General features: G+C 37.4%; 1 protein-coding gene across 4 annotated transcripts; it reads left to right on the forward strand.

Annotated features, from left to right (window-relative positions):
• Positions 1-347: 347 nt before the first annotated feature.
• LOC147292992 (nucleolar GTP-binding protein 1-like) lies at positions 348-5,780 on the forward strand. 4 transcript variants are annotated; one of them, XM_086234149.1, is made up of 5 exons: positions 348-459; positions 583-655; positions 752-824; positions 2,856-4,907; positions 5,492-5,780. In XM_086234149.1, exon 4 carries the CDS (start codon positions 2,870-2,872, stop codon positions 4,895-4,897), a length of 2,028 nt encoding a protein of 675 aa, XP_086090275.1. In that variant the 5' UTR covers positions 348-459; positions 583-655; positions 752-824; positions 2,856-2,869; the 3' UTR covers positions 4,898-4,907; positions 5,492-5,780. The 4 variants fall into 4 exon arrangements, with proteins under 4 accessions (XP_086090275.1, XP_086090276.1, XP_086090277.1 ...); XM_086234150.1 differs by having other exon boundaries at positions 766-824; XM_086234151.1 differs by lacking the exon at positions 752-824.
• Positions 5,781-15,746: the final 9,966 nt, after the last annotated feature.

Below are 15,746 nucleotides of genomic sequence, written 5' to 3' on the forward strand. Positions count from 1 at the left end.
AGCGTGTACTATATTCATCTTATATCACATATAACCTACTATATAATTTGATTTATTCAATGTTTTTTATCAATTTAGTAGATAATATGTTAAATAAATATATGGTAAAGTTTCATTCAAAATTTCCGTATTTTGATAGCAATTTTTGTCGAAATTTAAAAATCTTCGAAATTTCCGTCGAAATTTCCATTGAAATTTCCTCGAAATCCGAAATTTTATTCTTTGTTTATAGGTATATACTAAAATTATTAAACCCATATTTATAAATGTTTTTTTTTTTTTTGTTTTTTTTTAGGGAAATATTATAGTTTATTAGTCATTAGGGTTTATTAAAATCAACAGAGTCAAAAGTATAAAGCCTGAACTCGACCCTCTCACTCCTTCAGCCTCCGTCGAGCTGTCGCGCCAGCTTTCTCTCTGTCTGTCTCACAAACTCACCGGCGTCTCCTTCTCACCAAGGTAATTTTGTATTAGGGTTTCGAATTAGGGATTTATGATTTTACACTTTTTTGTCTCAGATTTCTTAGGGTTTCGGATTTATATTCTGATTTGGTGTTGGTGTTAATTTCTCACATTTCTTAGGGTTTCACTTTCGGACCAACTCAGCTCTATCTCTTTTGGTTGCTGTCTCCCTCTCTCACTGAACTGCGATTAGGTTTGTATTTGGGGCTTTTACTTGGGAACTAAATAGGGTTTTCCTTCGGATTTATATTCTGAGCTGGTGTTGATGTTAATTTATAACATTTCTTAGGGTTTCACTTTCAGACCAACTCAGCTCTATCTCTCTTGGTTGCTGCCTCCCTCTCTCATTGAACTGCGATTAGGTATATGTAATTGGGGCTTTTACTTGGGAACTAGATAGGGTTTTCCTATTGGTATGCTTGCTGGTTTAGGTTTTTAAGACTTTGTATTCTTGCTGCTGGGAAAGTATTTTTAGCTATGTATGCTTGCTGGTTTAGAGTGTATTAGCTTTGTATGCTTGCTAGTTTAGGGTTTTCCTATTGGTTTCTGCCTCTTATTACTTGGGAATTGTATGCTTGCTTGCTGGTTTCTTTAATCCTATTGGTTGCTGTCTGTTATTGATTAGGAATTGTAAAATACATTGTTAATGTCAACTATGGATGAGAGTTCTAAAGCTGAAATAGTCCCAGGAGGGGCTGCCCCTCCTCAACCTAGCATGGAGGTTACTCAAAAGAAGCAAAAATTGGGGAAGAAATCTGGGTTACTGGGAAACCATGGTCCTTCTGGGGCTTGGTGCATTTTAATAAACACTTGGTTGAGGGAACAAACAAGTATGATGGGACATGTGATTGTGTCTATTGTTGGTCTCTGAAAGATTGAGTATGCTTGCTGGTTTTTTTTAATCTCTGAAAGAATGATCTTGCTGGTTTTCTTATTATCTTTTCAAATGATCATGCTTGCTGGTTTTTTTGATCTCTGAAAGATTGAGTATGCTTGCTGGTTTTTTTAATCTCTAAAAGAATGATGATTGCTGGTTGTTTAATATCTTTTCGAATGATCATGCTTGCTGGTTTTTTGATCTCTGAAAGATTGAGTATGCTTGCTGGTTTTTTTAGAGGAAAGAATGATGCTTGCTGATATTGTTCAGTAATTAGCTGAATGTTTGAATTGCTACTGATAATTTAGTTTTGGACAAAGGACCACCCAACTGATTTGGTTTTTTTTTTTTCTTTCCTCTTGTGATTATAGGAGATACATACTTGAGAACTAATATATTAAAGAGTTATTTACAAAAATATATTAAAAAAAATTAGGATTATTTTTTTTAAAGCCCATTATGGAAAATAGGTTTTTTTTAAGGCCCACTATCAAAAATCAGGTCCCAATGCAGTCCACTTTAGAAAACCTTATATGTATTGTTACTTGTTGGCCAATTCAGCCCTATATCCCATTCTCTTTTCCTCTGTTTCTTAAATCCTAACCTCTCTCTCTCTCTCTCTCTCTCTCTCTCTCTCTCTCTCTCTCTCCAAGCTTTGTGCTTTCGAGAGATGGGTTTCCATGTCCCTCTCAGTCGAAGGTTCCAGCATAGTGAATACTTAGGGTTATGTGGTTAAATTTGAGTTTTAATTCTTTTGCAGCTTGTTTTTTTGGTGGGCTTGTTGCTCTGTGTTGTGTTTCGTCGTTGAAATTTGAGGAAAATTTTTTAAATAATACCCCACAAGAATCACAGAGATCTTTCGTGACCTCAGCCAAGTTATTTCCGTCTTATTATTATGTTAATTGGTTAACACATGTTATTAGTTCAGGTTTTTTGTTGTTTTAGTCAAAGTTATACCATTGCATATGTGAATGCTTAATTAACACTTTCAATTTTTCATTAGCAAACCCTTTCTAAAGCAGCTCAATTCCTCTGTTTTATTATTATCATTGTTTCAGTTTGCATCGTATGTATTCATCTATCATAAATTATGATGTTTAGTGTTGGAAACCATGTATTTTTTGTTGTTAAATTTGTCAGGAAAAAAAAAAAATTTAGTAAAATGGTATGTGACGGGCCAGGGTGGGGAATCAATGTTAATTTTAATTCTGAATGTGAATCATAGTTAAGGGTTGTTTCCTCTTACATCTCTATTGCTTTATTTATCTATTTGCATTTTCTCTGATGGCTGATGTTATGGTGTTGGTACCGTTATCATCATTTCTTGGGTTCAGTGTGTGTGCTTTTTTCTTTTTTAATTATTATGAATAAACAATTAGATGTTTTAATGTTATAAAATCATGTGTTGTGAAGCTCAATTTGGAATTAGGCTTTGGTATAGGTGCTTCCTAGTTGCTACTTTCAGTGTACAGTAATCTACCTCTGTGTTAACTTGATTTCTGTTTTGTTTAAACAGACTAATTAGTAAACATGGTGCAATATAACTTCAAGAAGATGACTGTGGTACCAAATGGGAAGGACTTCATTGACATTATCCTATCTCGCACCCAGCGTCAGACCCCAACCGTAGTCCATAAGGGTTATGCCATTTCTCGCCTCCGTCAGTTCTATATGCGCAAAGTGAAATATACCCAACAGAATTTTCATGAGAAGCTCTCTACAATCATTGATGAGTTTCCTAGGCTGGATGACATCCACCCTTTCTATGGCGACCTTCTTCATGTTCTCTACAACAAAGACCACTACAAGCTTGCTCTTGGTCAAGTCAATACTGCAAGGAACCTTATTGGAAAGATTTCTAAAGATTATGTGAAATTGTTAAAGTATGGTGATTCACTTTACCGATGCAAGTGTCTCAAGGTCGCTGCCCTTGGCCGCATGTGTACGGTTATAAAGCGGATTGGCCCTAGTTTAGCTTATCTAGAACAAATTAGGCAACACATGGCAAGACTACCTTCGATTGACCCTAATACCCGGACAGTATTGATTTGTGGCTATCCAAATGTTGGAAAGAGCTCATTCATAAACAAGATCACTAGGGCTGATGTGGATGTCCAGCCTTATGCTTTTACTACAAAGTCACTCTTTGTGGGGCATACAGATTATAAATACTTGAGGTACCAGGTTATTGATACACCAGGGATTTTGGACCGACCATTTGAAGACCGTAACATTATTGAGATGTGCAGCATCACAGCTTTGGCACATTTGAGAGCTGCTGTGTTGTTCTTCTTGGACATCTCGGGGTCTTGTGGGTACAGCATTGCTCAACAGGCAGCTCTTTTTCACAGCATTAAGTCTCTGTTTATGAACAAACCATTGATTGTAGTCTGCAACAAGACTGACTTGCAGCCATTGGAGGGTATATCTGAGGAAGACAAGAAGTTGGTTGCGGAGATGAAATCTGAAGCTATGAAGACAGTGATTGGTCAGGGAGGTGAGGCTACAAATGACGAGGGGGTACTCCTGACCATGAGCACATTGACTGAGGAGGGGGTGATTGCTGTAAAGAATGCAGCTTGTGAGAGGTTATTGAATCAGAGAGTGGAGTTGAAGATGAAATCCAAAAAGATCAATGACTGCCTAAATCGTTTTCATGTTGCAATGCCAAAGCCACGTGACAATAAGGAAAGGCCTCCATGTATACCTCAGGCAGTTTTAGAAGCCAAGGCTAAGCAAGCAGAGGAGAAGGAAAAGAGGACTACAGAAAGAGATTTGGAGAATGACAATGGTGGGGCAGGTGTATACTCTGCCAGTTTGAAGAAGCATTATATCTTAGCGAATGATGAATGGAAAGAGGATATCATGCCAGAAATTCTTGATGGGCACAATGTATTTGACTTTGTTGATCCTGATATTTTGCATAGGCTTGAGGAGTTGGAACGAGAAGAAGGACTCCGGCAGGCAGAGGAGGCTGATGATGATTTTGAGATGGATGGACTGGAATTGACTCCAGAAGAGCAAAAGACATTGGCTGAGATAAGGAAAAAGAAAAGCATGCTCATTCAACAGCATAGAATCAAGAAAAGTACAGCAGAGAGTCGACCAACTGTACCCAGGAAGTTTGACAAGGACAGGGTGTTCACACCAAAGAGAATGGGGAGGCAGCTATCGGAATTGGGGCTTGATCCTACTAGGGCAATTGACCGAGCCCGAAGCAGATCTGTCTCTAGGAGGGGCCGAAAGAGGGAGAGATCACTTGACATGGGTGATGCTGCTGGTGGTGATGCTATGGATGTGGATACACCCAACAAGAAGCTGCGTAGCATGTCTAGACCTCGTTCGAGGTCAAGATCAAGGCCTCCAACTGAAGTTGTCCCTGGTGAGGGCTTCAAGGACTCGTCTCAAAAGGCCAAGGCACTCAAAAAGGCCAAGAAATCTGTCAAGAACAGAAACAAGGATGCTCGCCGTGGAGAGGCAGATAGGGTGATCCCCACTTTGAAACCAAAGCACTTGTTCTCTGGAAAACGCTCAATCGGGAAAACCCAAAGGCGCTGAGACATTTGAGGTACCTCAGACACATTGCATCACTTTCAATTCAACCTGTCCTCGTTTTGAGCACCCCTTTAGGGAAAAAAAAAAAATCATTTGGAATGACTTTGTAATTCTTCCCTGACAGTTGTAATCTTCACTGTTTTCTGATATTCATTGTCCTTAAGAAAAAAAGAAGAAAAAAGATGTTATATATGTTTATTTTCCTTGTTTTCTGTTTCATACCCATTAGCTGTAGGCATGCATATGTGTTTACATTCTCTTTCTATGTCTTTTACATACATACCTCATCAACATACACACTCATGAGTCATGTACTGGATGTGGGTGATTGTGAGAATAACATTCTAGTAACTACCAGATAGATTTTTTTTTTCCATTAGGAAAGGCCGGAGACATCTTTTTGATCTCCTGTTCGGGGTATTGATTTTCACATCATAATTTTGAGGTAATAGGACATCAAAATTTTGATCAATAAAGTAGATTTGTCATTTTATCGTTTGTTTTTTTTCTTTTGTTTAGCTGAAAGAAATAGATTTGTCATGTGCACAATCTTTTTGATGTTTCTGCTATTGATCAATATGCTTTTTCTGCTTGCAGGGAGGTAGGTTTATGCTTTGTGGTATTCTGCACCATGGATTTGTACTTGCTGTTGAAAATGAACTTGGTGCTTTCATTTCTGGTTCGGCTGAGTATTTGAGATCATGTACCCAGAGTTCTCATAATTTCCTTATTTTATAATCGTTTTTGTTTAGGCAATTTTGGATCCGGAGATATGCCTAGTTACAATGCTTCGAGTGGATTTGACTTTACAATTTATTTTTTCTTCTGCTTCTTTAATTTTGTATTATGATAAAAGGTGAAATTTGGCCCAAAGTTATTGCTGTTTGTTTTGAACCCACTCAATTTAACTTTTGGATTTTCCTACTAATGAAGTGTGCATGGAATACAGCAACTTTCTGCAGGGGGATATAAGAGCATCTTGTAGAACTTTTAGGAGCCGAGTTTTATCAATTTGTGAAAGGATAGGGTTATTTTCACATCCAATTATGCTAAGTGAAGTTGTTGAATTTTAATTCTCTTTTAGCTTCTTTTTTTTTTTTGGTTACCCTCTGCCTTCCACTTTCAGAGTTGCAGACTAGAGGTCGAGAAGTGACGTTGCTTAGAATTTACTTCAAAACCGCTGTAGGTATACTGTATACATGGAGGTGTTTCTTTGTGGTCGCGGGGCTTTTTTTTGGCATTTCAACATGAAAACGTTGTAAACAGTAGTAAGGTGATTTGTAGGACTCATTTGCCATTTAGTTTTGGGTGTTTTTTTAATAAGTCCATTGGACAAAAGTAGTTTTAAACAAAATCCAAATGCAGAAGCCCAATTTCCAACTGGCTTAGTTTTTTTTTTTTTTTTGTATAAACACATCAAAAATAGCATAAAACAAAAAAATGAAGCTTGTTATTTTTTTTTCAAATTTAGAAAATTGTCACTGTCGAACAATTAGAGAACAATAATATATTGTTATTATTACTATTAGACAGTAATAATCACCTTATTGTTATACTAGCACGGTATAGTTTTTTTTCTTTTGGTATCAAGCCATTTTTTTAGCGCCAATTTTTTTTTTTTTCACATCTAGTAATTATTATTCATTGTCATTGTCAAAGAGGAGCTATTTTCAATTTTTCACTATGCAAAGGCAACTTATACAAATCTTCGCATAGTAATAATCACTTAAATTGCTACTGTCACACGGTAAAATCACTTGACACAGAGTACTTAATTGCTACTGTGACAGTAAAATCACCTGATTGCTACTGTCATATTGACAATTATTATTTATTGTGACTATCGAACAATGATTATTCTCACTGTGCAAAAAAAAGCTCAGAAACAACGTACATATACAAATCTTTCCTTAAATTTTGAGAAATTTTGCTAATTGAAATTCTAAGGTATGGCTTGCTAATTTTGAGAAATTTTGAGAATTGAAATTCTAGGGTTTAGGCAGAATTTGAATTTCCTTAAATTGGTTTTGATTTTGAGTTGTTTTGACAAGATTGAGAAGAGAGAGAATTGTCTGTTACTCATCTTCTCTGTGTTGTAGGAAGGTATCAATTAAGAAGCTTGTTCTCAGGTTAGATTCTGTGTCTAAAAATTTTTTTCTGTAAATCAAGTTAACAAACACGCCTTTGGTTTCACTTTATCGAGAAGCTTGTCAAGTAATTACACCTACTATCCTTATTGTGCCTAGGTTGCCTGTAAAATCTGATATGCCTTGTATTGGTTTGCATAGAGGGTGATACCTTATATGACCACTTGTGCATGTGCTTAGCTAAGGAAATTTTAAGGAAAAAATGCAACAAATTGAAAAATATGGAGTGAGGATATGAACTAAGTAGTCAGGGATGGGCATTAGAGAAGCTGAGGGTTTTTTCTGAACAAAGAATGATTTAGGGTTTTCAAATATAATTCTTGCTTAATTGATTAAGACCACAAAATGTGGTTTATATACACGGGCCTATAACTAAAATACAGGAATTAATAAATTACCTAATTAATTCTAATAATTACATAATAACCACATGGGTTGACTCACATCAACACTTCCCCTCAAGTTGGTGCATATATATCGCACATGCCCAACTTGTCTAGTGAGTCCAAAAACACCCTATTTGCTACCGCCTTGGTCAACACATCTGCAAGCTGATCCTCAGACTTCACAAATGGGAAGTTGATAATCTTAGCTTCAAGCTTCTCTTTAATGAAGTGTCGATCAATCTCAATGTGTTTTGTTCTATCATGCTGAACAGGATTATGTGCTATATCAATAGCAGATTTGTTATCACAAAACAAGTCCATAGGCTTGGTAGGTGGACACCCTAAATCAGTCAATAAATGTCTCAACCATAAAAGTTCAACTACTCCAAGTGCCATACCTCTGTATTCAGCCTCTGCACTTGATCTAGATACAACCGATTGCTTTTTACTCCTCCAGGTCACCAAGTTTCCTCCTACAAAGGTAAAATAGCCTGAGGTAGACCTCCTATCATCTGCTGAACCACCCCAGTCTGCATCAGAAAAACCTTCAACATTCACATGACCATGATTAGCAAACAACAACCCTTTACCAGGTGCAGATTTTAAATACCGCAAAATTCGCTCCACAGCATCCATATGGGGTTTACACGGGGCATGCATAAACTGGCTTACTACACTAACCGCATAAGCAATGTCAGGTCTAGTGTGAGACAAATATATCAATCTTCCAACAAGTCTTTGATATCGCCCCTTATCTGCAGGCAAGGCCCCCAAACACTCGAAAAGTCTATGGTTTTGTTCCATAGGAGTGACAGCTGGCTTACACCCAAGCATACCAGTTTCAGACAACAAGTCTAAAACATATTTCCTTTGAGATAGGAATATGCCATGTTTAGACCGAGCAACTTCTATCCCAAGAAAGAACTTCAAGTCCCCCAGCTGTTTCATTTCAAACTCTCTAGACAAGTACCTCTGCAAATTAGAGATTTCCTCATAATCATCTCCAGTCAGAACCATATCATCAACGTAAATGATAAGAGCAGTAATCTTCTTCCCCCTTTTCTTTAGGAACAAAGTATGATCAAAATTACTCTGCCGATAACCATAGTTCTTCATTGCACGGGTGAATCTCCCAAACCAGGCTCTTGGAGATTGTTTAAGACCATATAAAAACTTTCTCATTCTACATACTAATCTTGTATTATCAAACTCTGGTATACCTGGAGGGGGATCCATGTATACTTCTTCAGTCAAATCACCATGGAGAAAGACATTCTTTACATCAAACTGAAGGAGTGGCCAATCTTTGTTAGCGGTCAAAGACAACAGAACCCGTACTGTATTCAACTTGGCCACTGGAGCAAACGTCTCCAAGTAGTCTATGCCATAGGACTGTGTATAACCCTTTGCTACCAACCTTGCCTTATACCTTTCAACTGATCCATCAGCTTTGTGTTTAACTGCAAACACCCATCTGCATCCAACTGTCTTCTTCCCCTTAGGTAGAGAAACCAACTCCCAAGTTGAATTCTTCTGTAATGCCGCCATTTCTTCAGCCATAGCCTTGGTCCATCTAGAATCTGCAAGAGCATCCTGCAATCTACTAGGAATAGAAACAGAAGATAATTGCAGAACATACGATTCATATGACTTTGAAAGCCTAACAGATAACACATGATTATTAATTGAGTACCTAACTTTGGCATTTGGATCTGGCTCATATTTAGCTGGTGGTTGTCCTCGGTTATACCGAGGCGGAAGTGTAAATTTAGAAGCATTAGAAACAAGATCTGAACCAGAATGTGAATCAAGAGTATTGTTTGTTACCTCAATGGATGAAGAAGATTGATTCAATGGAGCAGGAGAGATGGCGGTACTATCATGGAGTGGTGATTCCTCAGGCTCAGAATTCGTGGGTTGTTGTCCTACCATATCCTCAGTATCATCCCCAGTAATTTCCGCAATCTCAATCTCAGTCTCATCCGCAGTAATTTCTACAGTCTCAGTCTCATTCTCAAACTCAGACACTAGGTGATCAGTAGTCTGTTCTGACCCTTCCTCAAAGAACAACATATCATCTCGATTCTGCACTTCATTAGAAACCTCCCCCTGAAGGGTAGAATCTAATGGACGGGGAGAATAAAAAAGTTGATGTTCATGAAAAGTGACATCCATAGAAACATAGAAGCGCTGAGTAGAAGGATGATAGCACCGGTACCCCTTCTGGGATGAACCATAACCAACAAAAACACACTCTAAAGCCCGAGATGCGAGTTTGGATCGCTGATGAGAATGTAAATGCACAAAAACAACACACCCAAAAACCCGGGGTTCCAAATGAAGGATACCTGGGAGAGAGACAAAATCCAAGAGAACATCCAAAGGTCGCCGAAAGTCAAGGACACTAGATGGGGTTTGATTAATCAGATAGACGGCAGAACTCAAGGCATCACCCCAGAACAAAGAAGGCACATGACCGCCCAGAAGAAGGGACCGAGTGACTTCCAATAAATGTCGATTTTTGCGTTCAGCAACCCCATTCTGTTGTGGAGAATAAGCGCAAGAAGTCTGATGAAGGATCCCCGCAGAAGCAAAATACTGAGTCAACTCTGTATTAACAAACTCACCGCCGTTATCTGAGCGCAAAACCTTAATAGGACAGGCAAACTGGGTGAGGACCATATGATGAAAAAGGCGAAAAACAGCACACACATCACTTTTATGTTTCAGAAGATAAACCCAAGTCATTCTAGTACAATCATCAATAAATGTCACAAACCATTTCATTCCTTTATGTGTACCACACGGGGTCGGACCCCAAACATCCGAGTGGACCAAAGCAAAAGGAACATCCATACGGGTAGCACTAGAAGGAAACACTGAACGATGGCTTTTGGCCAACACACAAACTTCACAATTAAAATTGGAAATATTCAATCCACGAAATAAAGAGGGAAATAAACGCCGAAGATAACTAAAGGACGGATGACCAAGTCGGCGATGCCACAACCAAATCTTCTTCTGATTTTCGGAGGAACCATCACTAACTAGACTCACAATGCCACGACCATCTGAAGCGGAAACCCCACTATCCAGATAGTACAATCCACCACTCTTTCTACCACTGCCAATCTTCTCCTTGGTATGAATGTCCTGGAAAACACAATGAGTAGGAAAGAATGTGGCCACACAATTATGAGTTTTGGTTAGTTGACTAACAGAAATAAGGTTACAATTCAAGGAAGGAACAAACAGCACATTATGCAAAGACAAATCAGAGGAAAAGGATACCGTGCCATCTCCTAAAACAGGAGACGACACACCATTGGCATTGACAATAAATGGCTTAGAACAGACAGACGAAAAATGACTAAAAACATAACAATCAGAAGTCATATGATCCGTAGCACCTGTATCAATTATCCATGCACCATTACCAGTACAAGCAGAAGTACTCAAAGCAGAGTTAGAGATACTTGACTTGACAACAAAGCTGGAGGAACTAACAGAGTTAACCCTGGAAAGCAGCATTTTTTTTTCCTTTTTTTTTTTTTTTTTCCTTCTTCTTCCTTCTTGCACAGATAGAGTCTCACCGCACAGCCCTCACCTCCGGTCACTGACCAGCCGCACCACTGATCGCAGGCACACCACCGCGCATCACACCCATCTGTTCAGCCGCACCACCGATCGCACAACAAGGGCTGCGCCGGTTGTCGCACAGCAGGAAGCCCAACCGCGTTGCACAGCCGCAGCGATCGGGTCGTCGCACAGCAGCGTCGCACAACCACGCGATCGGGTCGTCGCACAGCCTCGTTGCTCAGCCGCAGCGATCGAGTCGTCGCACAGCAGGAAGCCCAGTCGCGTCGCACAGCCGCAGAGATCGCAGCACCGCTGCCAGTCGCGTCACTGCCAGTCGCGTCTCACTGCAAGTCGCCCAGCTGTGTCGCAACCACGCCCAATCCAAACAGAAAACCAGCAACACAAAATCCAACCTGAACAGAACAGAAACAGAGAACTCACGCAATCTTCTGGCTAGTGAAATCAACCAATCGACCGAGGAAGGGGAACCAATCGCAGCGGAAAGAAACAAAAAAAGTTTCTGTCTTTGAAGTTGGCTCTATAAAGAAAAGTGATGAGTAATATATTTAAATAAGTCAATGAGCAAGATAGACCCTTAAGCCATTCAGAACCACCATGACCGAACCTTAATACCTATGTGAGAAGAAAGGTGATTAAGGTCGGCTCTGATACCATGAACAGAGAATGGTTTAGGGTTTTCAAATATAATTCTTGCTTAATTGATTAAGACCACAAAATGTGGTTTATATACACGGGCCTATAACTAAAATACAGGAATTAATAAATTACCTAATTAATTCTAATAATTACATAATAACCACATGGGTTGACTCACATCAACATTTTCTGGCTTTGACTATTTATTTTTCAACATTGTTAATTTTTTCCACTAACCCTAATGCATTAAGTAGTGGTTTACATACTTTATATTTTCTGTACTGAATATTATCTCTTTATGCAGCTACAAGATGATGGGTGCTGGACAGATGCTGCAACTTTAGCTGCTACGCATTTAAAAGGATCTGATTATGCTAGGTTGTTTACTTTTGTCTACCATTTTTGAGGCTTCCTTAGCCTTCTTCCCTTTTTATCTATATATAATTTGATTGATTAGATTTTGACCCTTGTTATTTTCTGCCTTCACGGTAGCTTAAATATAAGGATTTTCTTGATACCACAACTTCAAAATGCATCTTCATTTGATAATATAAACTCATCTCCATGTTTGCTGCTTGTCATTTGGCTAAATGGCTTCTTAACTGATTTCATTTGGAAGATTCTCATTGAATTGCTTCCTTTCATGCCAGGCTTTTATGTGTTTATGTTAGAAAAATACATAAGATTTGTATATGTACATTGTTTATGGGTTTTTTTTTTTTTTTTTTGCACAGTGAGAATAGTCATTGTTCGATAATCGCAATAAATAATAATTTGCATTGTGACAGTAGCAATCAGGTAATTGTTACTGTGTGACATTAGCAATCAGGTGATTGATATTGTGTGACAATAGCAATTTAGGTGATTATTACTGTGTGATGATTTGCATAAGTTGTCTTTGCATACTAAAAAATTGAAAATAGCTACTCTTTGACAGTGGCAATGAATAATAATTAGATATGGAAAAGAATTGGCTTGATACAAAAAAGAAAAAAGAAAAAAGAAAAAAGAAAAAAAAAAATATATATATATATATATAGTGTGCTACGATAATAATAAGGTGATTGTTACTATCTGACAGTAATAATAACAATACCTGACTGTTCTCTAATAGACAGTGGCAATTTTTTAATTTTGTTCAAAATGTGGGTTTTTCAAAAACTACTTTTGTCCAAATGGACTTAATAAAAAAAAAACCATTTATTACAACGTCTTGAAAATGAAACCCTTTAGTTTATATATAGTATCAAAACATCTTATAGTAGTATATAGTTCATATAGTTACTGCTTATAGTTTATAGGTTTAGCCTATAGTTAATAGTTTATTGTATAAACCAAGACTGGTTCAATTTTGGTTTTCACTTATGAATATTTTCAATTTTAACCGAACCCACTTGTCAAATCCAAATATAAAAGAAATTGATTTCAACCCACTTGTCAAATCCAATTGGATTGGTTTGGATTGGATACGTTAATGAAGATGCGTTAGCCACTTAGCCATAGGGGAAATTTATCTCCACCCCATCCGAGGAATGCCTCTCTCACTTATCTACCCAGAATATCAATCCTCATAAGATATTAGCGGTGTTTGAGCTGAGGAAAGATGAGTCCAATTGGAAGCTGCTGCTAGATATGATTAAGGAAAAACTCCAATTGTAATCGCCATAGTTTGGCTTGTGTGTTGAAAGCTTTAATAATATTTCTTTCTTTTACCTCATGACCTATACCTCAAAGATGTGGTAAATACTTTTTCAAATGTTTTCCATTAATTAGGTTAGGTTAGCGTTCACCTCGGCATCTTGGTCTTTTAGATGATAGGTCTTTAAGAAATCAATTCAAAACCCCTATTTTCGTGTGCGTGTGTTAGTGTTTAATTAATTCTTGCATTTCAAGTTTAGCTAGATTTAATAAGGTTAGTAAGTCCAACATCAATATCATTCCCTGTGAGATCGACCTCGTATTTGCAAGCATTGCTACATTGCTATTAGTGCACTTTCAAGTTAATTTGGAATTCAATTAAAATAATAAATTGGTTTTTAGAAAACAATAACATGAGGTATCCATATATGTTCCTAACGCTGCTGATTCTGGGTCCCAAAGTCCCAAGCAGAAATTATATTGACATTTACTTGAAACCCCTTGTCGATGAGCTAAGACTTTTGTGGAGTGAGGGTGTATGTACGTACAACATTGTTAGTGGCGAGAATTTAATATGCGGGTGCTGTGGACAATCAATGATTTTTCGGCATATGCTTATCTTTCCGGATCAAACACAAAAGGGAAAATGGTTTGTCCACAATGCTATCATCTCACTAAGTCTCAATACTTGCATAGGGGACACAAGCACTACTATTTGGGACATTAGAGATTTCTTCCAATTCATCACAGGTTCCGGAAGGAGAAGAATGCTTTCAATGCTCCTCTGCCTTTAGAAGGCCTACTGTTGCATGCCTTTCATTAAATCATGTCCTTTTAAAAAAATCCGATGGTTCAATACAAAACCATTGGATGTTCTCCTTTTCTTGCCTAACTCCGCTTCTTCATATCAAAGCATCCTTTTAGGCATCAGTATTAGACAATTAGTAAAACAGTAGACTTATGACATGTTTACTAACCCATAATCGGAATCTAATTCCTCCAAACTAAGGTGTTGGATTCCGATTATGGATTAATCATGTGTTTACTAAGATATGGAAATAAAAACACAAGTGGAGCTCACATGATATTAGGAATTCAATTCCTTATTTTGGAGAAATTGGATTCTTGGGTGGGACCGGGGTGGTATTATGATTCCTTATTTTAGAGGAATTCAATTTCTTATTTTTTTTTTCTCATTATACCCTCACATTATTAACTAACATATAAAATAATTTATATAAAACAAGGGTATTTTAGTAATCAAATGCCCACATGATATCATTCATACTCTGATTCCAGATAGTTTAGTAAACAACTTCAATGAGAATCAAATTCCTCATCAATTCAATTCCTTCTAATCCGATTACGGATTAGTAAACATGCCATTAAAGGAATGACCATTAATTCATCATGGAGATTTTTATTCTAAATGATCACATGAAAAAACAACACAAAACCTTTGCATGTTTTTATATGAAGTACGTGTTATTCCCAAATCAAGAATTTTGAGTACTGATTAATGCAATATACAGTTTCCTTGAAATCATAGTGCACAACCATGGAAAACAAATGAATTACATAATAACACCTTAACTCCAATTATCACCAAGTCAAAGACTACACTTCCATAAATCCTAAGCCCTCAGGAGCACATTGCCTTCTCCAGTAGTTCCTGCAATTCCCCGCTTTTATATGCCTCTGTAAACAAAATAGTTTAAAGATTGCATACATATATATCAGACATATTTGCCAACTCTGATATATTATAAACAAACAATTCAATAAATAACATGGTACTCACTAAAAAGAAAGAGTTTGATAGAGCAGGTAATGGCAAATTGGCAAGATCAGATATATTCATCATTTAATTTAGTTCTAATAAGTTTTTATCTGTATGTTCAATGTACTTGATTTAGTTTATTCCTTGGTTGAAGATTAAGATGTGCAAGTGAACTAGGTTCACAGTGAAAATGTTCTCATACATAGTTTTGAAAGATTTTGTTAGTGACCACTTTTATGAGCATCAAATGATGTAATACATTAAAAATATAAGAACTAAAATCAACTCACCCACAGTGATGTCACAACCACCAAAAAACTCTCCTTCAACGTAAAGTTAAGGAAATGTTGGCCAATGGGAATACTCCTTTGTTTTTGGTCGAATAGGAATACTCCATCAATCCCTGACGCAATAGTTCATTTTCGAGTATGTTTATTGTTTCGAAAGGTACATTCAAGGACTTCAATATTTGTACGACAGTGTTTGAATAAAATCCACATTGTACGTGGAAAGTCCTTTGTTCCCTTCATAAAAGGGACCACTTTGTGTGAATTAACAACTGTTTCCAGTGTTTTCGATCAACTCTGGGTTTAATGCTGCACAAACATACACAGAGAGAGAGAGAGAGAGAGAGAGAGAGAGAGAGAGAGAGTTAGTGCCATGTG

The sequence above is a fragment of the Dryas octopetala genome, chromosome 2 (genome assembly GCF_963921425.1).
Source record: "Dryas octopetala chromosome 2, drDryOcto1.1, whole genome shotgun sequence".
In the NCBI taxonomy this organism is placed as follows: domain Eukaryota; kingdom Viridiplantae; phylum Streptophyta; class Magnoliopsida; order Rosales; family Rosaceae; genus Dryas; species Dryas octopetala.

Excerpts from the sequence above, each read along its gene's own strand:
- LOC147292992 (XM_086234149.1), top strand. The coding sequence starts at position 2,870 with ATGGTGCAATATAACTTCAAGAAGATGACTGTGGTACCAAATGGGAAG.